The sequence below is a fragment of the Cherax quadricarinatus genome, chromosome 18, assembly GCF_038502225.1.
Source record: "Cherax quadricarinatus isolate ZL_2023a chromosome 18, ASM3850222v1, whole genome shotgun sequence".
Lineage (NCBI taxonomy): Eukaryota > Metazoa > Arthropoda > Malacostraca > Decapoda > Parastacidae > Cherax > Cherax quadricarinatus.
In genome coordinates this window covers 23,141,924-23,166,869 of record NC_091309.1, presented here as the reverse complement: position 1 = coordinate 23,166,869, position 24,946 = coordinate 23,141,924, and the positions used below count along the sequence as shown (strand labels likewise).

Here is a 24,946-nt window from a genome sequence, read left to right as displayed (position 1 = left end):
TTGGCCATAATCCATTGCAGGAGCTAGGCCTAAACTCGAAATGGCTGAAAGGTGAAGCAATATTTCCCATAAGAAATGATGTCAATAAAATTAATCCATTCCAGAGCCACAAAAATATTCACAAAAAAATACATTTTTTAAAGAATAACTATAGTTTTACATACACACAACACAGATAAATACATATACTAGTATACAACAGATCAATTAAAATTTAAATAAACATTTAGAATAACATTTACTTACCTTTATTGAAGAAACTTGCTGGCATCTGATAGATGCCAGCACAGAACATGAGAGTTAGACTGTCTTTCATAGGTTCGCGTTCTAGCAGGGCCTTTTCCTCCTGAGTAATGTAGGTCCTCTTCGGCATTTTCTTCCAAAACAGGCCTGTTTCATCACAATTGAACACTTGTTGGGGTTTGAATTTTTCAGTCTCTACGTACCCCTTAAATTCAGGCACAAATTTTTCAGCTGGCTGGTTGCCTGGCTGACTTGCTGGCTGGTTACCTGGCTGACTGGCTGGCTGGTTGCCTGGCTGACTTGCTGGCTGGTTGCCTGGCTGCCTGGCTGGCTGGATGCCTGACTGGCTGGTTGCCTGGCTAGCTGGCTGGATGCCTGGCTAGCTGGCTGGATGCCTGACTGGCTGGTTGCCTGGCTAGCTGGCTGGATGCCTGGCTAGCTGGCTGGATGCCTGGCTAGCTGACTGGCTGCCTGGCTGGCCGGATGCCTGACTGGCCGGATGCCTGGCTGGCTGGATGCCTACCTGGCTGGATGCCTGCCTGGCTGACTGGATGCCTGGCTGTATGGCTGGATGCCTGGCTGGCTGGTTGCCTGGCTAGCTGGGTGGTTACCTGGGTGCCTGGCTTGTTGCTTGTTGCTTGGCTGGCTGCCTGGCTGGCTGCCTGGCTGGCTGCCTGGCTGGCTGGCTGCCTGGCTGGCTGCCTGGCTGGCTGGCTGGCTGCCTGGCTGGATGGCTGCCTGGCAGGATAAGCACGCAGGGTAATGTTCACTCAAGGATAAACAACACTAGATTGGCTCACGACACCTGCATGGGAAGGCGCGCAAGTGTGGGCAGGTGGACAGGCCTGGTACGCCACTGAAACTCAGGACAAAATTTGGCCGAAAAAAGCAGTCGAAACTCGAAGCACCTGATACTCAGGGCGGCCAAAACTTGGGGTTCCACTGTATCGAAGATGGGATAATTAGTTTGCATTTCTAAGATAGGATAATTTGAGTTTGCATATCTAAAATAGAATAATTACAGGTGTATCTGATGGGTCACCCTGCAGATCAAACATTTTCTTCATTATACAGTGGTACCTCAGGTTACGAACTTAATTTGTTCCAGAAGGCTGTTCGAGTGCCGATACCGAATGAATTTGTTCCTATAAGGAATAATTAAATTAGATTAATCCGTTTCAGACCCACAAAAATACACTCATATAATTGTTCAAGTTGGGGTGAAAGTGGGAGGGGGAACCTCAAAAATTTGATCCGAGGAGATGGAGAGCACAAGAAAATGAAATTCAAAAAAAAATCGAAAAAAGTCGGAAAAAATTCGGGGGAGCGGGGGCGATCTAGACGACGCTGTAGAAAGCGCGTACATTAACAGGAAAGTGCTAAATCCCTAGGATCATCCACTGCCTAGGAAATGGAAGGTAGTAATGTTTGATCCAGGGAAGGGGATGGCAGCTCCAGTTCCTTTAATCAAGAATCCAGGTGCATGAAGGCACTCTCCCTTGAAGGGTAAATAGTGGCATATGTAATGGGATATTTGTGCAAGGTACACAAACTTTAATCCCAAAAAGGTTTAATCTATGAATATACATACACTAAAATATATGTCTAAAATATGGGTATGTATATATATGCTCATGACATTGCGCTTCATTGGATCATCTTAGATTACCTTAGATTATTCTAGGTCAGATTTATATAATGTACTATTAATGTGCCCATATCCCTGAAGGAAGGTGCCTTGAATGTCTTCCACCGTTCCTCCCCAATACAAAGTGACTCCTTTCCCTGAATAAAGTAAAATAAATACTAACACATACTATGTGTGCATTTAAGTCCTAAATAAAACTTACACCTCGCATACATACTTACTGTATACATTACAATGCCCAGAAATTTTCTAAAATAGGGATACAAACTTTACAGGCTCCCAGAGCCTGTAAAGTTTGTATCCCTATTTTATTTCATGTAACTTATCCAAGTTATATGAAAGGAACTCATCCAAGTTATACCAAAGATATTACAATGCACGTACCTCTTATGGTCAACCAGGCTGTTGCTGGTGGTGGCCTGATGCCCTGCATATTGATCACTGCTTGGTTGATCTGGCACCTGATGAAAATACTTGTCCAGTTTCCTCTTGAAGACTTCTACACTTGTCCCAGAAGTGTTTCTGATATCTTCTGGCAAGATGCTGAATAGTCTAGGGCCATAAAGTGTTCCCTTATTGTGCCTATTGCACCCGATCCTTTCACTGGGTTTATTTTACACTCTCCCATCTCTATCACTCCAGTATGTTGTTAAGACAGTGTGCAGAATTGGGAGCAGACCCTCAAATACAGTGGTATCTCTGTATACATCCACTTTGGAGTAAGTCCAACTTGGTATATGTCCTGTTTGGATGTGAAAATTTTTGCTTGGTATACAACCTTTGTTTGGAATACAACTCGCATGCTAGAACTTGTACGGGTCAAAATGAGTCATGACACCACATGCTACCCTTGTTTACCTCTCTCTCGAGACAAAGCCACAAGTGCCCACTAGTGTCAGTGATGTGGAGTTAATGGAGGGGCACAGGGAAGAGCTGACCACTGATGAGCTGCAGGAACTTGAGGAGGAGGAACACAAGACTAAGACGGACGCACTCTCTTCAGGCTTGGAAAGGAGATAGAGGAAGCCCCTACTTCATTAATCAAGGAAATCTTTGCCAAAAGGATGGACGTCAGAAACTTGGCAGATAAGTACCACCCCAACAAGACGTAATAGCATTGTCTGGAATGACCAATGTTACATTTCCAAAACATCCTGAGAAGGCAGAAGCAAAGTTCTTCAACGAGGTCCAAATAGGGAAAAAGAGAAGGAGGGGACTCTCCTTCCAAACAATAACATTTCCTCCTCCTCCCTTTTCAGCACTATACTAGTAGGTACTCAACTCTTTTCAGCAAAGTAAAGCGAGGTTAAATTTGCATTTATTTCATCTATTTCTTTTGTATGTATGTATGTATGTATTTTAGTATTAAGCAGTGTTTAAATTACATATTTTAGTATTAAGCAGTGTTTAAATTATTTTATACAACCCCATCAATGTATAATATGCCAATAACAATAGGACTTTTTTCATGGGAATGGATTAATCGTTTTCCCTATATTTTTTATGGGAAAATTTTTTTAGAATATGTCCTATTTGGTTTAAGTCCATGGTCCTGGAACGGATTAAGGACGTAAACCGAGGTACCACTGTACTTTCCAGATATACAGTAGACCCCCGGTTAACGATATTTTTTCACTCCAGAAGTATGTTCAGGTGCCAGTACTGACCGAATTTGTTCCCATAAGAAATATTGTGAAGTAGATTAGTCCATTTCAGACCCCCAAACATACACGTACAAACGCACTTACATAAATACACTTACATAATTGGTCACATTCGGAGGTAATCGTTATGCGGGGGTCCACTGTATATTATCATGTGATAAAAGGTTGAAAAAACTGACAAGTTGAAGATTGAGACACTTATGCAACATATGGGAATCTTTATATGACCCCGCTTCCTCCTGCTTTGCCTTACTTGACTACAGCATATAACCCACGTCTATAGCCCTATGCTATACATTCCACAAGATCGATGGACTGAACACATCGACTCCAGGCTGAGGGACTGATTACCTCAAACTCCTACTCTCCTTACACCTTTCTGCTTTGTATTGAGCTGATGAAGGAACTGTGTGGCAAAACATTTCCTCAATAAAGATTCCCATATGTTGCATAAGTGTCTCAATCTTCATTTTTTTTTTTAACAAATTGGCCATCTCCCACTGAGGCAGGGTGATCCAAAAAGAAAGAAAATCCCCAAAAAGAAAATACCTTCATCATCATCCAACACTTTCACCTCACTCATACATAATCACTGTTTTTGCAGAGGTGCCCAGAACACAACAGTTTAGAAGCATATAGGTATAAAGATACAGTGGTCCCTCATTTTTGAAAAGTAAACACTGAGAAAAGTTACTCAAGTACAGTGGTCCCTCGTTTTTCGTAATTAATCCATTCCTGAAAGTGTGACTATTATCGAAATTGACGATTTTCGAATCAATTTTCCCCATAAGAAATAATGTAAATACAATTAATCCGTTCCAGACATCCAGAAGTATTAAAACAAATTTTTTTTTTACATGAAATATACATGTAGTACATATACAATACAATGGGACATGATGAATGAAACATTAACAGCATAACACTTACCTTTATTGGTGATTCTTCTTAGTGTATGGAAGACTGGAGGAGGAGAGAGACTGGATTAATTACTCTTTGGAAAGGGAATCCCTTTCCATCAAGACCTCAGGTACCAAGTGCTTTTCTGGGGTCACTTCTCTTCTCTGTTTCTTAATGCCACTAGGACCAGCTTGAGTCACTGTACACCTGTGGCACTAAATACTTGTCCAGAGAGCTCTGTTTCTGGTGTCTCTTTAAAACTTCCCTAAAATGCGCCAAGACTTTGTCACTGTACAAGTTGCCAATATGGCTTGCAACAGCCTTGTCAGGGTGATGTTTCTCCATAAATCTTTCCATCCTACTCCACATTTCAAAAATCTCCTTAATTTCTGAAGAAAGCAACTTCTTCCATCTCTCTTCCTCCTCTGCAGCAATATTCTCAGCTGCGGTCTGTTGCTGTTCCTGTTGAAGCTCTTGCAGCTCCTCAGTGGTTAGCTCTTCATTGTGGTCCTCCACCAACTCTTCCACATCCTCCAAACTCACATCCAACCCCATGGAACTTCCCAATCCCACAATAGATTTCACAACTGTCATAGGCTCATCAGGGTCAGCCCCAAACCCTTCAAAATTCCTCTTGGGGACACAATCTGGCCACAATTTTCACCAAGCAGATTTCAGTCCTGGTAGTCACTCCCTCCGAGGCGGCTCAGAGCCATATGTATGTGTCCCGGAAGAATGATTCGCGAGCCAATGTTTTGACGAAAATAACGTTACAATTTTCGAAAATTGCGACTATTGAGCCTTACGATTATCGAGGGACCACTGTATATATACAACATATCACTCCAAACTGCCAATATCCCAAACCCCTCCTTTAAAGTGCAGGCATTGTACTTCCTATTTCCAGTACTCAAGTCCAGCTATATAAAAATAACTGGTTTCCCTGAATCCCTTCACTAAATATTACCCTGCTCACACTCCAACATCTCATCAGGTCCCAAATACCATTTGTCTCCATTCACTCCTATCTAACACATGCATGCTTGCAGGAAGTCCAAGCCCCTTGCCCACAAAACCTCCTTTACCCGCTCTCTCCAACCTTTTCGAGGATGACCCCTACCCCATCTTCCTTTCCCTACAGATTTATATGCTCTCCATGTCATTCTACTTTGATCCATTCTCTCTAAATGACCAAACCACCTCAACAACCCCTCTGACTAATACTTTTATTGACTCCACACCTCCTAATTTCCACACTCCGAATTCTCTGCATAATATTTATACCACACACTGCCCTTAGACAGGACATCTCCACTGCCTCCTCGCTGCTACATTAACAACCCAAACTTTACACCCATATAAGAGTGTTGGTACCTCTATACTCTCATACATTCCCTTCTTTGCCTCCATAGACAGTGTTTTTTGTCTCCACATATACCTCAATGCACCACTCACCTTTTTCCTTCATCAATTCTATGGTTAAGTTCATCCTTCATAAATCCATCCGCTGACATGTCAACTCCCAAATATCTGAAAACATTCACTTCTTCCATACTCCTCCTCTCCAATTTTATCTAAATCATTTGATACCCTCATCACCTTACTCTTTTCTATGTTCTCTTTCAACGTTCTACCTTTACACACACTCCCAAACTCATCCACTAAACTTTGCACCTTTTCTTTAGAATCTCCCATAAGCACAGTATCATCAATAAAAAGTAACTGTGTCAATTCCCATTTTGTATTTGATTCCCCATAATTTAATCCCACCCCTCTCCCCAACACCCTAGCATTTACTTCTTTTACAACCCCATCTATAAATATATTAAACAACCATGGTGACATTACACATCCCTGTCTAAGACCTACTTTTACCGGGAAGTAATCTCCCTCTCTTCTACACACCCTAACCTGAGCCTCACTATCCTCATAAAAACTCTTTACAGCATTTAGTAACTTACTACCTATTCGATATACTTGCAACATCTGCCACATTGCTCCCCTATCTACTTATCATATGCCTTTTCTAAATCCATAAATGCAATAAAAACTTCCCTACCTTTATCTAAATACTGTTCACATATATGCTTCAATTTAAACACTTGATCTACACCTCCCCTATCCACTCTAAAACCTCCTTGCTCATCCGCAATCCTACGTTCTGTCCTGTCTCTTAATTCTTTCAATAATAACCCTACACTTTTCCTGGTATACTCAGTAAACTTATTCCTCTATAATTTCTACAATCTCTTTTGTCCCCCTTCCCTTTATATAAAGGAATTATACATGCTCTCTGCCAATTCCTAGGTACCTTCCCCTCTTTCATACATTAAACAAAAATACCAACCACTCCAACACTATATCCCCCTGCTTTTAACATTTCTGTCATGATCCTGTCAGTTCCAGCTGCTTTACCCTCTTTTATTCTACGTAATGCCTCACGCACTTCCCCCCCCACTCGCATCCTGCTCTTCTTCATTCCTAGAAGATGGTATACCTCCCTGGCCAGTGCATGAAATTACTGCCTCCCTTTCTTCCTACATTATCATATCTCCATTCCAGTGAGTACATTTAAGACTATGGAATTCCCAGTAATTTAAATGCTTCATTGGCTCTATGCAGGCTGTGTTTGTTCCAGCTGATATTTCTCCTGCCCTGAACAGGGCCATCAACACTTCAGCAATATTCCAAATGAGAGAGCATGAGTGATTTGATAAGTGTAACCCTTGTTTTGAAGGTTCTCATTACCCACCCCTGTCATCATCTTGGCTGTTGTGACCTTTGTCTTATCCTCTTTGAAAGAAAGGTCAGCTGACAATTATTCCCAAGTCTTTTACATGTTCCTTTCATTCTATTTGATGATCCTCTTGAGTTTTGTATACAGTATTCCTTTTGATTATTATTATAATCAAAAAGAAGCACTAAGCCACAAGGGCTATACAGCAGTGTTCCTTTTGAGATCTTCATTCTTTCCATGCCTAAGCCTGGAACTTATCACTATTGAACATCAAGTTGTTCTCCACTGCCCACTAGAAAATTCTGCTTTTTTTTTTTTTTTTTCAACAAGTCGGTCGTCTCCCACCGAGGCAGGGTGACCCAAAAAAAGAAAGAAAATCCCCAAAAAGAAAATACTTTCATCATCATTCAACACTTTCACCACACTCACACATTATCACTGCTTTTGCAGAGGTGCTCAGAATACAACAGTTTAGAAGCATATACGTATAAAGATACACAACATATCCCTCCAAACTGCCAATATCCCAAACCACTCCTTTAAAGTGCAGGCATTGTACTTCCCATTTCCAGGACTCAAGTCCGACTATATGAAAATAACAGGTTTCCCTGAATCCCTTCACTAAATATTACCCTGCTCACACTCCAACAGATCGTCAGATCCCAAGTATCATTTGTCTCCATTCACTCCTAACACGCTCATGCACGCTTGCTGGAAGTCCAAGCCCCTCGCCCACAAAACCTCCTTTACCCCCTCTTCCCGACCCTTTCGAGGACGACCCCTACCCCTCTTTCCTTCCCCTATAGATTTATATGCTTTCCATGTCATTCTACTTTGATCCATTCTCTCTAAATGACCAAACCACCTCAACAACCCCTCTTCTGCCCTCTGACTAATGCTTTTATTAACTCCACACCTTCTCCTAATTTCCACACTCCGAATTTTCTGCATAATATTTACACCACACATTGCCCTTAGACAGGACATCTCCACTGCCTCCAACCGTCTCCTCGCTGCTGCATTTACCACCCAAGCTTCACATCCATATAAGAGTGTTGGTACTACTACATTCCCTTCTTTGCCTCCATAGATAACATTTTTTGACTCCACATATACCTCAATGCACCACTCACCTGTAATTTTTCTGTCTCTTCTACTGAAGTGACTGTTAGGCTTATTTTAGTGTCATCTGCAAATAATGATACAGAACTCTGATAGGTGTTTTTATATATCTCTGCTGTGAGAATAAGAAACAGCAGAGGTGCCAGGACAGTGCCATGGGGAATTGAGCTTTTTACCTCACTTAGGCAGGATTTTGTTGTTTACTACTACTTCTGTGCTGTGTGTGTTAGAAACCTGAAAATCCATCTGCCTACCTTCCCCATAATGCCTATTATCCTCATTTTGTGTGCAATCACACCATGATGCATTTGTCAATTTTTTTTTTTTTTTTTTCAACAAGTCGGCCGTCTCCCACCGAGGCAGGGTGACCCAAAAAAGAAAGAAAATCCCCAAAAAGAAAATACTTTCATCATCATTCAACACTTTCACCACACTCACACATTATCACTGCTTTTGCAGAGTTGCTCAGAATACAACAGCTTAGAAGCATATACATATAAAGATACACAACATATCCCTCCAAACTGCCAATATCCCAAACCCCTCCTTTAAAGTCCAGGCATTGTACTTCCCATTTCCAAGACTCAAGTCCGACTATATGAACATAACCGGTTTCCCTGAATCCCTTCACTAAATATTACCCTGCTCACACTCCAACAGATAGTCAGGTCCCAAGTAACATTTGCCTCCATTCACTCCTATCTAACACGCTCATGCACGCTTGCTGGAAGTCCAAGCCCCTAGCCCACAAAACCTCATTTACCCCCTCTTTCCAACCCTTTCGAGGACGACCCCTACCCCTCCTTCCTTCCCCTATAGATTTATATGCTTTCCATGTCATTCTACTTTGATCCATTCTCTCTAAATGACCAAACCACCTCAACAACCCCTCTTCTGCCCTCTGACTAATGCTTTTATTAACTCCACACCTTCTCCTAATTTCCACACTCCGAATTTTCTGCATAATATTTACACCACACATTGCCCTTAGACAGGACATCTCCACTGCCTCCAACCGTCTCCTCGCTGCTGCATTTACCACCCAAGCTTCACATCCATATGAGAGTGTTGGTACTACTATACTTTCATACATTCCCTTCTTTGCCTCCATAGATAACGTTTTTTGACTCCACATATACCTCAATGCACCACTCACCTTTTTTCCCTCATCAATTCTATGATTAACCTCATCCTTCATAAATCCATCCGCCAACATGTCAACTCCCAAGTATCTGAAAACATTCACTTCTTCCATACTCCTCCTCCCCAATTTGATATCCAATTTTTCTTTATCTAAATCATTTGATACCCTCATCACCTTACTCTTTTCTATGTTCACTTTCAACTTTCTACCTTTACACAAATGTCAAATGCCTTTGCAAAATCTGTGTACATCACATCTGCATTTGTAATTCTGTCATAGTGGTTCAGCAGCTGTGACAGGAATGATTGTCCTGTTCTAAAACTATGCTCGTTTGGTTTATGTTGACTGTGCTGCTCTGTGAAATTTGTAATCAGACATCTAATCACTCTCCTGATTTTCATGATGTGAAAAACTAGGGCTACTGGTCTGAAATTTTGTTGAAAATGTCACCATTTGCTTTCACACACCTAAATCTCTTTTCTGTATTGACATTTTTTTATGAATGTTCTTATTAACCAGATTTGAGTGAGAGTTCAAAAGATGTGGCCTCCGAGATGCAAAATGAACCCAAATTTAAAACGAAGTGTTTGTTGAACAAAGAGGATTTTGTATTATTCACAAATTCAGTTTTAGCAAGGCCTCTAGGAACACAGACCTTGCAAATTCTATATTCCAACTGCTATATATTAGGATAAAAAAAAAAAAAGAGGTTGCTGGAATTATGTACTGAATATATAACAAGTTTAAGTATCACTAAAAAAGTGATGTGTAAATCCAACACTTGTATGGCTTTTACTTAGCCTTTGTGTGGCAACAGTTGCCATGTTTATGCATGATTTAAAATTATGCATGTCAGTAAAATATGTCATAGGAAACATAAAAGAAACAAATCAATAATTTACAATAAAATTTGTATATTTCAGAACAGTCAACAGGGAATTTGTATAGAGCAGGAAGCTATAATACCCACACAACATACTGATGTTGCATGTCAAGGGATACTGCTACAATGAAATATAAACAAATATGTAACATAGGAGGGCCTGACAAAACAAAACTAAACAGATATGGTTGCCATTGCTTACATGTCTTCCACTATCACTAATATTACCTCTCTGTGATCTTTGCATAAATTGGGGCCAATTACTTGGTCACCCACACATCATCAGATACCCATGTTCAGCAAGTTGTAAGATGAAAGTTAAGTTTTATCTTTCTGTCATCTATGTCTACAGCAGTAAAAAATGTTTTTATTTGCTCTTTAATTCTTAAGTGATTCTCAAAATCCTAGAGTCTAGTTATGAATATTAAATTTTTTTAGAACAAATTTCCTGATATTTCAAATACTGTGCTGTACAGTGAACATCAATAACTGTTTAAATAAATGCACAGTATATCACTGACTATGTGTGCTATTATAAACAGATCAACTGTATCTAAAAAACAGTTAACCGATCCCTAAGCAAGTGGTACTAACAAGAAAAATAAGGAATCAATGAACTGAGGTAAGCTCTAAGTTATTGTGGTATTTGCCTAGCAGTAATATATTTATTTTAGTGTTTCTACTTTTGTCAAAAATTTGTTTTGTTAAGGATGAAACCAACTTTACTGAACAGTCTACTGAACATAATCCATTCATGTATGTTTAATTTAAGAGCAGGTAAAAATCACAAATGAGATTGTACCCATATGTAAATAGTTAAAATTGAATTATCTTCTATATTTATTTGAAAACTTCCTATAATTTGACAAACTGTCAAATCTATAACAAATGTCTTGATGACTAGGAGTGAGAGGATGATGTTGCTTTGTACATTTGTTACTTACTGTTAGGAAGTTAACTAACTTGCAATGGCCCACACAGTCTTATTTGTGAAAGACATTCAATGTTCTCCTGTCACTAATTATAAAGTCATTAAAATAAATAATAATAAATATATAAATACAGCATGATAAAAAAAAAAGGTCACAAATGAATTACTGATACTTGCAACTTCAAAATTATGGTATCCAAAAAGCAATCAAAATTCATAATCTATTTTGCCATATCAAAACATTTAAGCATTGCCTGATATTTATAACCTTAACAACTTGTTTACACTATTTTGAGCTCTGTAACACCTTCGAATGTATTACACATGAAAAAAGACGATTAGGCATGAATTCTTGAAACAGGATATATAGTATTTCAAATTGACATAGAAATCCCTGTAAATATATAAAGTTGATAGCACACTGGGATTCAAAATATATTTCAGAAAACAGTAATTTTCGGTATAATTTAAGAAAGAATCAAGTATGTGTAGCAGCATTATTTGTGACTATAAAGATGACACAACTCGCCATCATATAACTGCTGGCTTGTCACTGTTCATTTACTGGAAAACATGTTTATTACTCCACACAACACTCATAACACTACATCACCTTGACTATAAACTTATATTATTAATTTGTATTTTCTCTGAAATCAGATATAGCATACAGCTACTGCCATACATCAAAGTACAACTAGTCCAGTTGTTCACAACTGGAGATCAAATATGATTAACTGTCCATGTATGAAATCTCATGTACAAGAAATGAAATGAGAATGTTGCCATATGAAAATAACAAATTATGTAAGGTGTATTGGGAATTGAAGCAGCCATCAGTTTGATTCCCACCTCCCCTTACATAATGTGTTAAAATCTAATATATAAGTTTCAATTATTTTTTCCCCAGCAAAACATTCAACCAAACGATGTGATGAGCAACATGGTAAGGTAAGAAGCCCAGGAACAGCCTACTTGTAGGCATACCAAGAAGAATGTAAAATTGTAATCAATAAATAAGAAAGTCTAGGTTTTCATTCATATGAATGACGTCTTTGAACACTGAAGATAAACACCAAAGTTCAAATTCCTCTAATGTGTAGACTTGCTGTCATCAGAGAGCACGACACATGAAAGCACAGTAGCACAATAGTACAGAAGATGCAATATTTGGCACACACATAACAACCAGTAGACTTTGGGTGCACAGGTGTACTCTTGAAGCTAGTCATCAGAAAATACAGTATGCTGAAATCACTAAAAGATACTTGTATTTAGAAAATGCAATGAAACATGAAATCAGTCTAATTACTGTATATTCAAGTGCATATTTACTTAAAATTACAACACTTGATTCATACTGTTGTGGCCAAAATCATATGGGAGAGCTAACAAAAGTGTGAATATTGAAGTGAAGGGTTTGTAGATTTAGGAGGTGACTGATTTTTGTTTTAGCAATTGACCCTACTTTGCTGTTGTCACTAAAAATTTTTATTTCTTACTACAACAAATGAAATTAAGAAATGATCACCTTGTGAATTCCAGGAAACTGCCAATTTTTGTTACAGTCAAACACCGAAAATCTTGAGCTGTTGGGAGAAGGAACTTTCTCTTACTGCCAATTTTCTCTTGAAAGAGGATAACATCGTTTAAATGCAATATATACACTTGTAAAACTTACACGTGTATAACAGAAAACAGTTTATATGTCCTCTTCAGAAATTTTTTGCTGTAAGTATTGAAAGGAGTCCAAGATGAATTAAAGCATCATCCGATTAAGAAACTGTGGGAGCACCTAGGGGAGTGAGAGGCAATCATATCTGATCCAAGCATGGGGAGGATAAGTCCAATTCACTGGATTAAGAGCCCTTCACCAGCATCAAGGCACCAGATGCAAATACAGTCAAAAGAAAATTGCAAATTACAAAGATCATCAAAAGAAGGAAGCACAGTATCAGACTAGTCACCTAACACATTTTTCTGATCTTCAACATCCAGCAGGAGCATTACTAATGGGCTTCCTATTAAAAAGCTGCCCTAGAGCATCATTTAAACCCTTTTAAAATAAAAAAAATGTTACCTTATTCATAAAATTATGCATATTTCTGAAAAATGCTAACCTTATTTTGTAAAATTGCATTTCTTGCTTGGTAAGAATTCTGACTTAACTCCTGTTGAGCGAAACATCTCTTCAATAAATGTCTTGATAATGCCATGTTTATTTTTATCACACTTCTGGATAATGAATGGATTCATATCCATTACAGTTTACCAAATCATCCATAGTAGATGCACACCTGTCCACTGATGTAATAGTTTGAGGAATCATTGTCACTTCATCACATTTTCAAGGGTTTGAGTTCAAGTCGATAAACAAGAACATTATCATCATACAATATCCACTTCTCCAAGTCTTAGAATAGTATGAGGCATCTTTTGACATATTTGAAATTACTATACTTTACTCAGGACCCAGGTGATGAGAACTTAAGTAGCATCACAATCTGGGTCTTTAAGAGCCCCAAAATTTCTGCAAGTTTGTGTAAGCAAGACCACCTTGTTTTACTGGCAATAAATTTGAAACATCTGACTACCCAGAGTGCACTTGGACAAGCACTATTTCCAATGTCAAGTACCCCATAGTTAACCATCTGTATGTGCCAACGTCATGGCTGTTAGGCTCTCCTTTGATTCTTTTATGCTAGGTAATAATTTTTCATTGCTAGAAAAGAATACTGTTGAAAACCTTTCCAAAATATTCCTGCCTTGTAGTATATATTAGAAATGCAATCTAGACAATAAGTTGGTAGACAGAAACCACCCAAGGAGGTACTTCTGTCCAGCCAATCAAGTGTGAAATGGAAACCTGTAATTGTTTTGCATGATGGCAGGATTGCCGGTGTCTTTTTTTCTGTCTCATAAACATGCAGGATAACAGGTATATCTTGCTTCACCTACTTACACTTAGGTCACACTACACAATGCATGTACATGCATATATATACATATCCCTCTGGGTTTTCTTCTTTCTTAATAGTTCTTGTTCTTGTTTATTTCCTCTCATCTCCATGGGGAATTAGAACAGAATTCTTTCTCCATTAGCCATGCATATTTTAAGAAGTGACTAAAATGCCAGGAGCAAGGGGCTAGTAACCTCTTCACCTATATAGATTACTAAATTTAAAGAGAGAAACCTTAGTTTTTCTTTTTAGGTTATGCTGCCTCATTAGGATATGGCCAGTTTGATGAAAAAAAAAATTAGAAATGCAAGCCTCTGTCTAGATTGTAGATTTGTTCTGCAGTTATGTCCAGTGACTGAATGAGCACATTCTTTGACACTGTTTAGCAGCATCGTGATCTAAGATGGGTAATTCTCAGGCACTTATTAAACCTATAAAGTCAGCTTTAACCCTTTCAGGGTCCGTCCCGTAGATCTACGGCTTTACGTTCAGGGTCCAAACCGTAGATCTACGCCATGAGCTCAGCTCACTCTGATAAACTGTGAGAGGTAAATTTGGGCCTAGATATGAGAGAATACATCTATGTGGTATGTGTGCACCACATACAACAAATCCTGCAGCACACTGTGTATAATGAAAGAAAAAACTGAGACCGTGATTTTTGATTAAAACAGGGATTTTGCAGTGTTTTTTCGTATGTTTTTTATAGTTGTATTTGCGATTTCCTGGTCACATTTGATAGAATGGAAGACATATTACAGAAATAGAGATGATTTTGATTCGTTTTAGCACTGGAAATGGCTTGAAACTGAGCTCAAAGTAGCGGAAATGTTAAATTTTTTCCGATGTTCAAGAGTAAACAAACGACCTCACACGTCTAATACACGCCAGCTGGTGGGTCTAATATACATTCACAAATGTGGTGATGATATTTATACAATTATTACAATATTGCATAACAGTAAATCTTCTATTTTTTGGTGTGAATAAAAATTCATTATGTGAATAAAAAATCAAAATGGAATTTATTTGTAAAGCCTCAAAAGTAGCTAATGAACAGAGAAAATGTTAGTTTAGTGCCAGGAATACCTACATTGTTTATTCTGGACCCTATTTTGAAACTGGAATATTTTGAACTGTGTTAAATTGGCCAAATTACCAATTACCGATCACTTTATTTTATAGTTGAAACAGTTGACTTGGCAATTTCTTGTGCTCAATCGATAGAATAGAAGTAATACTAGTGAAATAGCTAAGAATTTGGTTGACTGGAATAATGTAATTGGCCTAAAATGGGAGTGAAAGTTGGCAAAATCGCCGATTCATAAATATCGCTGACACATCAAAATTCGCGAGAGCATAATTTCGTCAATTTTCCATCAAATTTCGTACTTTTTGTATTATTACCTTCACAAAAAGATTCTCTACCATTTCATAAGAAAAAATAACAAATTTTTTTTAAAATTCTTGGACACTGGGGCACCACTTCAAATTTTGGCCTTGGACCCTGAAAGGGTTAAGAACAGTCCAATTTTATTTCCAGCTTCACTTTTTAGTGGCAGTGGCAAAATCATTCATACAAAGTTCTTTTTACACGAACTACCAGTGTCAATGTGTAATCAAAGCTTTATAATTATTACATTCATGGGGAATGCTAATCCTACAGAGGTCATTCAGTGATACACCTTTGAAGAGTTTCGAGAGATTATCTACTCTCTGAGCCTGGAGGAATGGGAGGAATTCAGGCTCAATCTAAATTCCTTGAACCATGAGCATCTCACCATGTGCCTTCAAATCATATTGTTATTTGTCAGTCATATTTAAGTTTCTGCAGAAATGGTGTCTGCTGTATAGTTAATATGCTCATCTTTTACTTGGCTGATCCATGTCATTTCCAATAACCTTATTGCTGTATGAACTTCCCTTGTTTTTTTTTTTTTTTTTACTTTCTTTTGTATTTATAACCTCTTTATTATAGTCATTAGACATATTACCTTAATAAATCTATACAGAGACAGCACAGAAATTCAAAGTGTTAAACTAGGCGATGCCTTAAAGACTGAAAATGAAGGCCAGGTGAAATAGGGCTGGAGTGTTTCAATACCCTTGCCTGAGGTGGTAAAATGCAAATGCTATCATACCTACATTCAGGTTTACCATTAAAAGTGAGACGGATCAGCCTATGGAATTGTACAGTGAATATTACACAAATAACCCGCACATAGAAGAGAGGAGCTTACGATGACATTTCGGTCCGACTTGGACCATTTACAAAGTCACACTAACGAGAAGAGCAGGACGGGTATATATAGGCAGTAGGTGGTAGTAGTAGTAGTAGTAGCAGTGGAAGTAGTGAAGGTGGAAGGAAGTAGTAGTGAGGAGGTAGTAAGAGTAGGAGTGGCCAGTCAAATACAGTGGACCCCCGGTTAACGATATTTTTTCACTCCAGAAGTATGTTCAGGTGCCAGTACTGACCGAATTTGTTCCCATAAGGAATATTGTGAAGTAGATTAGTCCATTTCAGACCCCCAAACATACACGTACAAACGCACTTACATAATTGGTCGCATTCGGAGGTGATTGTTATGCGGGGGTCCACTGTACTAAGAAAGAGGAGCACTGCAAGGGAGCTGGTGCCCACAGAGGGTCAGAGCAAGAACACCGAGGAGGAGGCGGGGAACAAATAAATAAAGAAAGAACAAATACACAGGGCAGAAGAAAGACAACCCAAAGGAGAAAAAGGAAAGGGGAAGAGGGAGAAGAAGAAAAAAGGAGGAATCAGGTTAGGTCACGAGTGTTCTGAAGTTTGGAGCATTTTACAATGTAGTGGGAGAGGAAGGCATCTACAGAGACGAAGCTGGGACTAAGATTCATACAAGGAAAGTTGTGTATTAGGGAGGATTCAACCAGATGGCAACTGTTGAAGTTGGAAGTAGGGAAGACGGTTTTAGCAGAAAACCAGTCAATAGGATGACTGTGATCTCTGACGTGACAGAAGAGAGCATTGTTAGTGTCAGCAAGCCTAACACTACTTTGTGCTCCCTAAGTCTGTCAGAAAGAGATCGACCAGTTTCTCCAAAGTATGGAAGAGGACAGGAGGAACAAGAAATAGAGTAGACACCAGGAGCATCTGTAGAAGGAGGAGAGGTATGAATGAGAGTAGTGCGAAGAGAGTTAGTCTGGCAGAAACTAAGTGTAATGTCTAAGGAATGGAGAGAGTTGTTAAGATTAGAAAGACCGGAAATGTAGGGAAGGCAGAGGACAGAAGAGTTCCCAGGAGTAGAGTTTGGGAGAGAAGAAATTACGTTTAGCATGTGAGAAGGCAGTCTATGAAATGGGAAGGGTAGCCAAGATGGGAAAATGAATTATGAAGAGTGGAAATTTCTGATTGAAGGAACTGAGGATCACATATGCGGAGAGCACGGAGAAAGAGGGAGATAAGAACACTTTTCTTAACAGAGGAAGCATGATAAGAGAAGTAGTGAATGTACATGCCACTGTGCATAAGCTTGCGGTAAACAGAAAAGGCAAAACCTGTATCTGAGCGGTGGACATGAACATCAAGAAAAGAAAGCAAGAAATTAGATTCCCATTCAGCTTTAAACTTAATGGAAGGGGCAAGATTATTAAGAGCATCAAGAAATGGTTGGAAGAGACAAGAGTCATGAGGCCACAGAGCAAAGATGTCATCAACATAGCGGAGCCAGAGTGAAGGGAGCACATCGATAGTAGGAAGAAGAACAGTCTCGAGGTATTCCATGTAAAAATTAGCAAGGACAGGAGAGAGAGGAGAGCCCATAGCAACACCGAAGGTTTGAGAATAATATTTCCCTTGGAAGGAAAAGGAATTAAGAGTCCACGCAGAGGCGGATAAGATCAAGAAAGACATCAGTTGGTATAGGGAGATGAAGAAACCCTTCACTGGCCTTCTCTCTGAGAAAATCAAGGACATTATCAAGAGGGACATTGGTGAAGAGGGACTCAATGTCAAGACTAAGCATCTTACAGGTTGGGAGAGAGCAAATCTGTTCAATGAAGTCTTGAGAGTGACGGAGGTGGGCAGGAGAAAAAGTATCAAAAAAGGGAGTGAGGTTTTTGGCCAGCCATGAAGCAAGAGAACAATAGACAGAACCTCTAGAGGATATGATAGGACGTAGGGGAATATCAGGTTTATGGGTTTTGGGAAGGCCATAGAAATAGGGCAGAGATGGACAGATGACACGAAAACGTTGAACAAGGTCAAAGTCAGGAGGACAGAGGTTGGACAATCCTTAGTTTCTTGTTAAAAGTTCTTTTAATGCGATCAAGAGGGTTGGAAACGAGAGGAGTGTAGGTATGCGAGTCAGAGAGCACGACATCAGCTTTACGGAGGTAATCCTCGCGATCCAGGAACTACCGAATTACCTTTGTCAGAAGATAGTATGACAATGTTGGTATTGGATTTAAGAGAAGAAAGGGCAAGTTGGTAACAGCGCGGAAAGTGGTGGTTCTTTGAAAACAGACTATCAAGAGCAAAAAGGAGAGCGCCACGAAAGGTGGACAAGTCAGGAAGATTACGGGAGAAAGACTGATGAAAAGAATCAAAAGAGCTAATCAGGGCAATGCCAGTGCGAGGGGTAGGTGAAGTGGCAAAGGAAAGACCAAAATCAAGAAGTTGAAGCTCATATTGAGAGTGTGTGACAGAAGACAGGTTAGTGACACAGTCAGTAAGGGAGAATTTAGACCAAGGGCTATCTGAAGTTTATTCCATAGTTTAGAGGAATGAATTTGGGAATTCAGGTAAGCAGTGTCAAAAGCAATGGCAAAGAGAAGGTTACAGAGATCTTGTGGAAGAGAAGCAAAGAGAGCACGTTGACGATGACGGAGAGTAAAGAAGGCATCTTCAACCTGAGACTTCGTAGAAAGGATGAACTGTTGAAGAAGGAGATGGGCATGATCAGGAAAGGGAGTGCCCAGTGGGTTGGGTTTCAGGAAATGGGAGAAGGAAGGTGGCAGAACTTGTTCAGCAAGACAGTCACGCAAAAAGCGAAGCTTTGTCTCTGTAGATGCCTTCCTTTCCCACTACATTGTAAAATGCTCCAAACTTCAGAACACTCGTGACTTAACCTGATTCCTCCTTTTTTCTTCTTCTCCCTCTTCTCCTTTGGGTTGTCTTTCTTCTGCTCTGTGTATTTGTTCCTTCTTTATTTACTTACTTATTTGTTTATCCCCTCCCGGTGTTCATGCTCTGACCCTCTGTGGGCACCAGCTCCCTTGCAGTGCTCCTCTTTCTTATTATTTGACTGGCCCTTCCTACTCTAACTACCTCCTTCCACCTTCACTACTTCCACTACTACTACTACCACCTCCTGCCTATATATACCCATCCTGCACTCCTTCTCGTTAGTGTGACTTTGTAAATGGTCCAAGTCGGACCGAAATGTCGTCGTAAGCTCCTCTCTTCTATGTGCAGGTTATTTGTGTATCGTTCCAGTCACAGTATTGTGCCTTTTTTCGTTATTTGTACAGTGAATAAGGCTCTCCCCGAGTAAGACTGCAGATTTTCGGTGTTCATCATGCAACATAAATGCAAAAGTTAGGACTAGATAAGCAAAATTAGTTTCCGACAATTCTTTGTATAATGAACTTCACCTTACATGAGTAAATAAAAAATAAAATTATTATAAATGGCACTTATATTACGCAAAATTTTGGCAAGGCAGCTGTAGCTGCAGGGAACGTATAGTTATCTTTAAATCAGTATGATCCATTAAAATTAGCCCCTCTGCATATATGAAAACACACAATTGAAATTTAAGACTAATTTGATGAGCTTGGAACTATTTACAATTAAAAAAAAAAAAAGAGTTTCTGTGATACATCAGCAATCTTGATTTCTTTTTGGATTATTGTACTAAAAAATGTGTCAGGCATACAATTAATTATCAGCTTGGTAGTTTGTAGTTTAGTATAAACTCATAGCTGATAAAATACACATGATAAATGAAGTAAAGTTTTTATGTAAATTATTATGAAATATCACAATTCCCACTGATAAGAAGTTCATTCTTCTTTATCTTTAGCTGCAGAGTACACAGCTTATGGACTTCAATTATTTATCACTTATACCTTACAAATTATTTCAATACAAAATCTTCTCTAACCGCTTTTTATAATTAGATAATTGTATCAGTCATATCAAAACAGGTGCCATCTGAAATAGAAGGCACTCAAATCATTTAAATTTGTCTTAATGTATAAAGGAACACCACAAATGTATGATGGATAAGTTGCTTAATTGTGGGCAATAAGAAAATGCTTATTATAAGATTCCCCTTTTCAATAAGAATCAGTGAGGATAACTTCTCTATAACCTTCATTATACATAAATATACCAGCATGTGTGTGTGTGTGTGTGTTTACATTGAAGCATATGAGTGAACAATATTAAGATAAAGATAGCAAACTTTTCATTAAAGTTATGGATTTAGAAAAAGGCATATGATACAGTGGATGAGGGAGCAATATAGCAGATGTTGCTGTAAAGAATTTTTATGAGGATAGTGAGGCTCAGGTTAAGGTGTATAGGAGAGGGAGATTACTTTCCAGTAAAAGTAGGTCTTAGACAGGGATGTGTAATGTCACTATGGTTGTTTAACATAGTTATAGATGGGGTTGTAAAAGAAATAAATGCTAGGGCACTGGGGAGAGGGGTGGGCTTAAATTATGGGGAATCAAATACAAAATGAGAGTTGACACAGTTACTTTTTGCTGATGATACTGTGCTTTTGGGGGATTCTAAAGAAAAGTTGCAAAGGTTAGTGGACAAATTTGGGTGTGTAAAGGTAGAAAGTTGAAAATGGATATAAATAAGGTGATAAAGGTATTAAATGATTTAGATAAAGAAAAATTGGACATCGCATTGGAGGGAGAGAGTATGGAAGAAGTGAATGTTGTCAGATATTTGGGAGCTGACTTTTCAGCGGATGGGTTTATGAAGGATGAGGTAAACTTTGGAACTGATGAAGAAGAAAAAGTGAGTGGTGCACTGAGGTATCTGTGAAGACAAAGAATGGTATCCATGGAGGCAGAGTATCATGGTACCAACACTTTTATATGAGTTTGAAGTATGGGTTGTAAATGCTGCAGGGAGGAGGCAGCTGGAGATGTCGTGTCTAAGGGCAATGTGTGGTGTAAGTATTATGCAGAGAATTTGTAGTGTAGAAATTAGGAGGAGGTGTAGAGTTACTAAAATTATTAGTCAGAGGGCTGAAGAGGGGCTGTTGAGGTGGTTTGGTCATTTAGAGAGAATGGAATAAAGTAGAATGACTTGGAGACCGCATAAATCTACTGTGGAAGGTAAGGTAGGGGTTGTCCCCGAAAAGGTTGGAGGGAGCGGGTAAAGGAAGTTTTGTGGGCAAGGGGCTTGGACTTCCAGCAAGCGTGCGTGAGCGTGTTAGATAGGAGTGAATGGAGACGAATGGTTTTTGGAACCTGAAAAGCTGTTGGAGTGTAAGAAGGGACTCAGGGAAACCGGTTAGCCAGACTTGAGTCCTGGAAATGGGAAGTACAATGCCTGCACTTTGAAGGAGGGGGTTTCGGATATTGGCAGATTGGAGGGACTTCTAAACTGTCGTATCTGAGTGCCTCTGCAAAGACAGTGATTACGTATGAGTGATGCTGAAAGTATTTTTCTTTCTTTTTGGGTCACCCTACCTCAGTGGGAAATGGCGTGTTAGATAGGAGTGAATGGAGACGAATGGTACTTGGGACCTGACGATCTGTTGGAGTGTGAGCAGGGTAATATTTAGTGAAGGGATTCAGGGAAACCGGTTATTTTCATATAGTCGGACTTGAGTCCTGGAAATGGGAAGTACAATGCCTGCACTTTAAAGGAGGGGTTTGGGATATTGGCAGTTAGGAGGGATATGTTGTGTATCTTTATATGTGTATGCTTCTAGACTGTTGTATTCTGAGCACCTCTGCAAAAACAGTGATAATGTGCGAGTGTGGTGAAAGTGTTGAATGATGATGAAAGTATTTTCTTTTTGGGGACTTTCTTTCTTTTTTGGGTCACCCTGCCTCGGTGGGAGACGACCGACTTGTTGAAAATAAATAAATAAATAAATAAATAAATAAATAAATAAATATATAAATATATATATATATATATATATATATATATATATATATATATATATATATATATATATATATAATATATATATATATATATATATATATATATATATATATATATATATATATATATTTTTTTTTAACAAGTCGGTCGTCTCCCACCGAGGCAGGGTGACCCAAAAAAGAAAGAAAATCCCCAAAAAGAAAATACTTTCATCATCATTCAACACTTTCACCACACTCACACATTATCACTGCTTTTGCAGAGGTGCCCAGAATACAACAGTTTAGAAGCATATACGTATAAAGATACACAACATATCCCTCCAAACTGCCAATATCCCAAACCACTCCTTTAAAGTGCAGGCATTGTACTTCCCATTTCCAGGACTCAAGTCCGACTATATGAAAATAACCGGTTTCCCTGAATCCCTTCACTAAATATTACCCTGCTCACACTCCAACAGATCGTCAGGTCCCAAGTATCATTCGTCTCCATTCACTCCTAACACGCTCATGCACGCTTGCTGGAAGTCCAAGCCCCTCGCCCACAAAACCTCCTTTACCCCCTCTTTCCAACCCTTTCGAGGACGACCCCTACCCCTCTTTCCTTCCCCTATAGATTTATATGCTTTCCATGTCATTCTACTTTGATCCATTCTCTCTAAATGACCAAACCACCTCAATAACCCCTCTTCTGCCCTCTGACTAATGCTTTTATTAACTCCACACCTTCTCCTAATTTCCACACTCCGAATTTTCTGCATAATATTTACACCACACATTGCCCTTAGACAGGACATCTCCACTGCCTCCAACCATCTCCTCGCTGCTGCATTTACCATCCAAGCTTCACATCCATATAAGAGTGTTGGTACTACTATACTTTCATACATTCCCTTCTTTGCCTCCATAGATAACGTTTTTTGACTCCACATATACCTCAACGCACCACTCACCTTTTTTCCCTCATCAATTCTATGATTAACCTCATCCTTCATAAATCCATCCGCCGACACGTCAACTCCCAAGTATCTGAAAACATTCACTTCTTCCATACTCCTCCTCCCCAATTTGATATCCAATTTTTCTTTATCTAAATCATTTGATACCCTCATCACCTTACTCTTTTCTATGTTCACTTTCAACTTTCTACCTTTACACACATTCTCAAACTCATCCACTAACCTTTGCAATTTTTCTTTAGAATCTCCCATAAGCACAGTATCATCAGCAAAAAGTAACTGTGTCAATTCCCATTTTGAATTTGATTCCCCATAATTTAATCCTACCCCTCTCCCGAACACCCTAGCATTTACTTCTTTTACAACCCCATCTATAAATATATTAAACAACCATGGTGACATTACACATCCCTGTCTAAGACCTACTTTTACCGGGAAGTATTCTCCCTCTCTTCTACACACCCTAACCTGAGCCTCACTATCCTCATAAAAGCTCTTTACAGCATTTAGTAACTTACCACCTATTCCATAAACTTGCAACATCTGCCACATTGCTCCTCTATCCACTCTATCATATGCCTTTTCTAAATCCATAAATGCAATAAAAACTTCCCTACCTTTATCTAAATACTGTTCACATATATGCTTCAATGTAAACACTTGATCTACACATCCCCTACCCACTCTGAAGCCTCCTTGCTCATCCGCAATTCTACATTCTGTCTTACCTCTAATTCTTTCAATTATAACCCTACCGTATACTTTTCCTGGTATACTCAGTAAACTTATTCCTCTATAATTTTTACAATCTCTTTTGTCCCCTTTCCCTTTATATAAAGGGACTATACATGCTCTCCACCAATCCCTAGGTACCTTCCCCTCTTTCATACATTTATTAAACAAAAGTACCAACCACTCCAACACTATATCCCCCCTGCTTTTAACATTTCTGTCATGATCCCATCAGTTCCAGCTGCTTTACCCCCTTTCATTCTACATAATGCCTCACGTACCTCCACCACACTTACATCCTGCTCTTCTTCACTCCTAAAAGATGGTATACCTCCCTGGCCAGTGCATGAAATTACCACCTCCCTTTCTTCCTCAAAATTTAAAAGTTCCTCAAAATATTCTCGCCATCTACCTAATACCTCCCTCTCCCCATCTACTAACTCCCCTACTCTGTTTTTAAAGGACAAATCCATACTTTCCCTAGGCTTTCTTAACTTGTTTAACTCACTCCAAAATTTTTTCTTATTTTCATTAAAATTTCTTGACAGTGCCTCTCCCACTCTTTCATCTGCTCTCCTTTTGCACTCTCTCACCACTCTCTTCACCTTTCTTTTACTCTCCATATACTCTGCTCTTCTTATAACATATATATATATTATATATATATTATATATATACGTACAGTGGATCCTCGGCTTATGAATGCCCCACCATGTGAATTTTTCAGGATATGAACAGTCATTCGATCAATTTTTTGCTTCTGGATACGAATGAGATTTCAGGATGCGAACTTCTCCCTCAAGGGAGGTTCCTTGGTGAGGGGCTCTTGATCAAGGGAATTGGATCTGTGCTCCATTTCCCTAAATTAATAATAATAATAATAATTATTATTAATATCA

General features: G+C 39.0%; 1 protein-coding gene across 1 annotated transcript in view; it reads right to left on the bottom strand.

Moving 5' to 3' along the window:
• Positions 1 to 10,352: 10,352 nt before the first annotated feature.
• Positions 10,353 to 24,946, bottom strand: part of LOC128689437 (tyrosine-protein phosphatase non-receptor type 11) — a 206,975-nt gene continuing 192,381 nt past the window's right edge. The window contains exon 12 of the mRNA XM_053777743.2: positions 10,353 to 12,861. Coding sequence (XP_053633718.1) covers positions 12,789 to 12,861 — 73 coding nt within the window. The 3' untranslated portion in view covers positions 10,353 to 12,788. The remainder of the gene's footprint in view (positions 12,862 to 24,946) is intronic.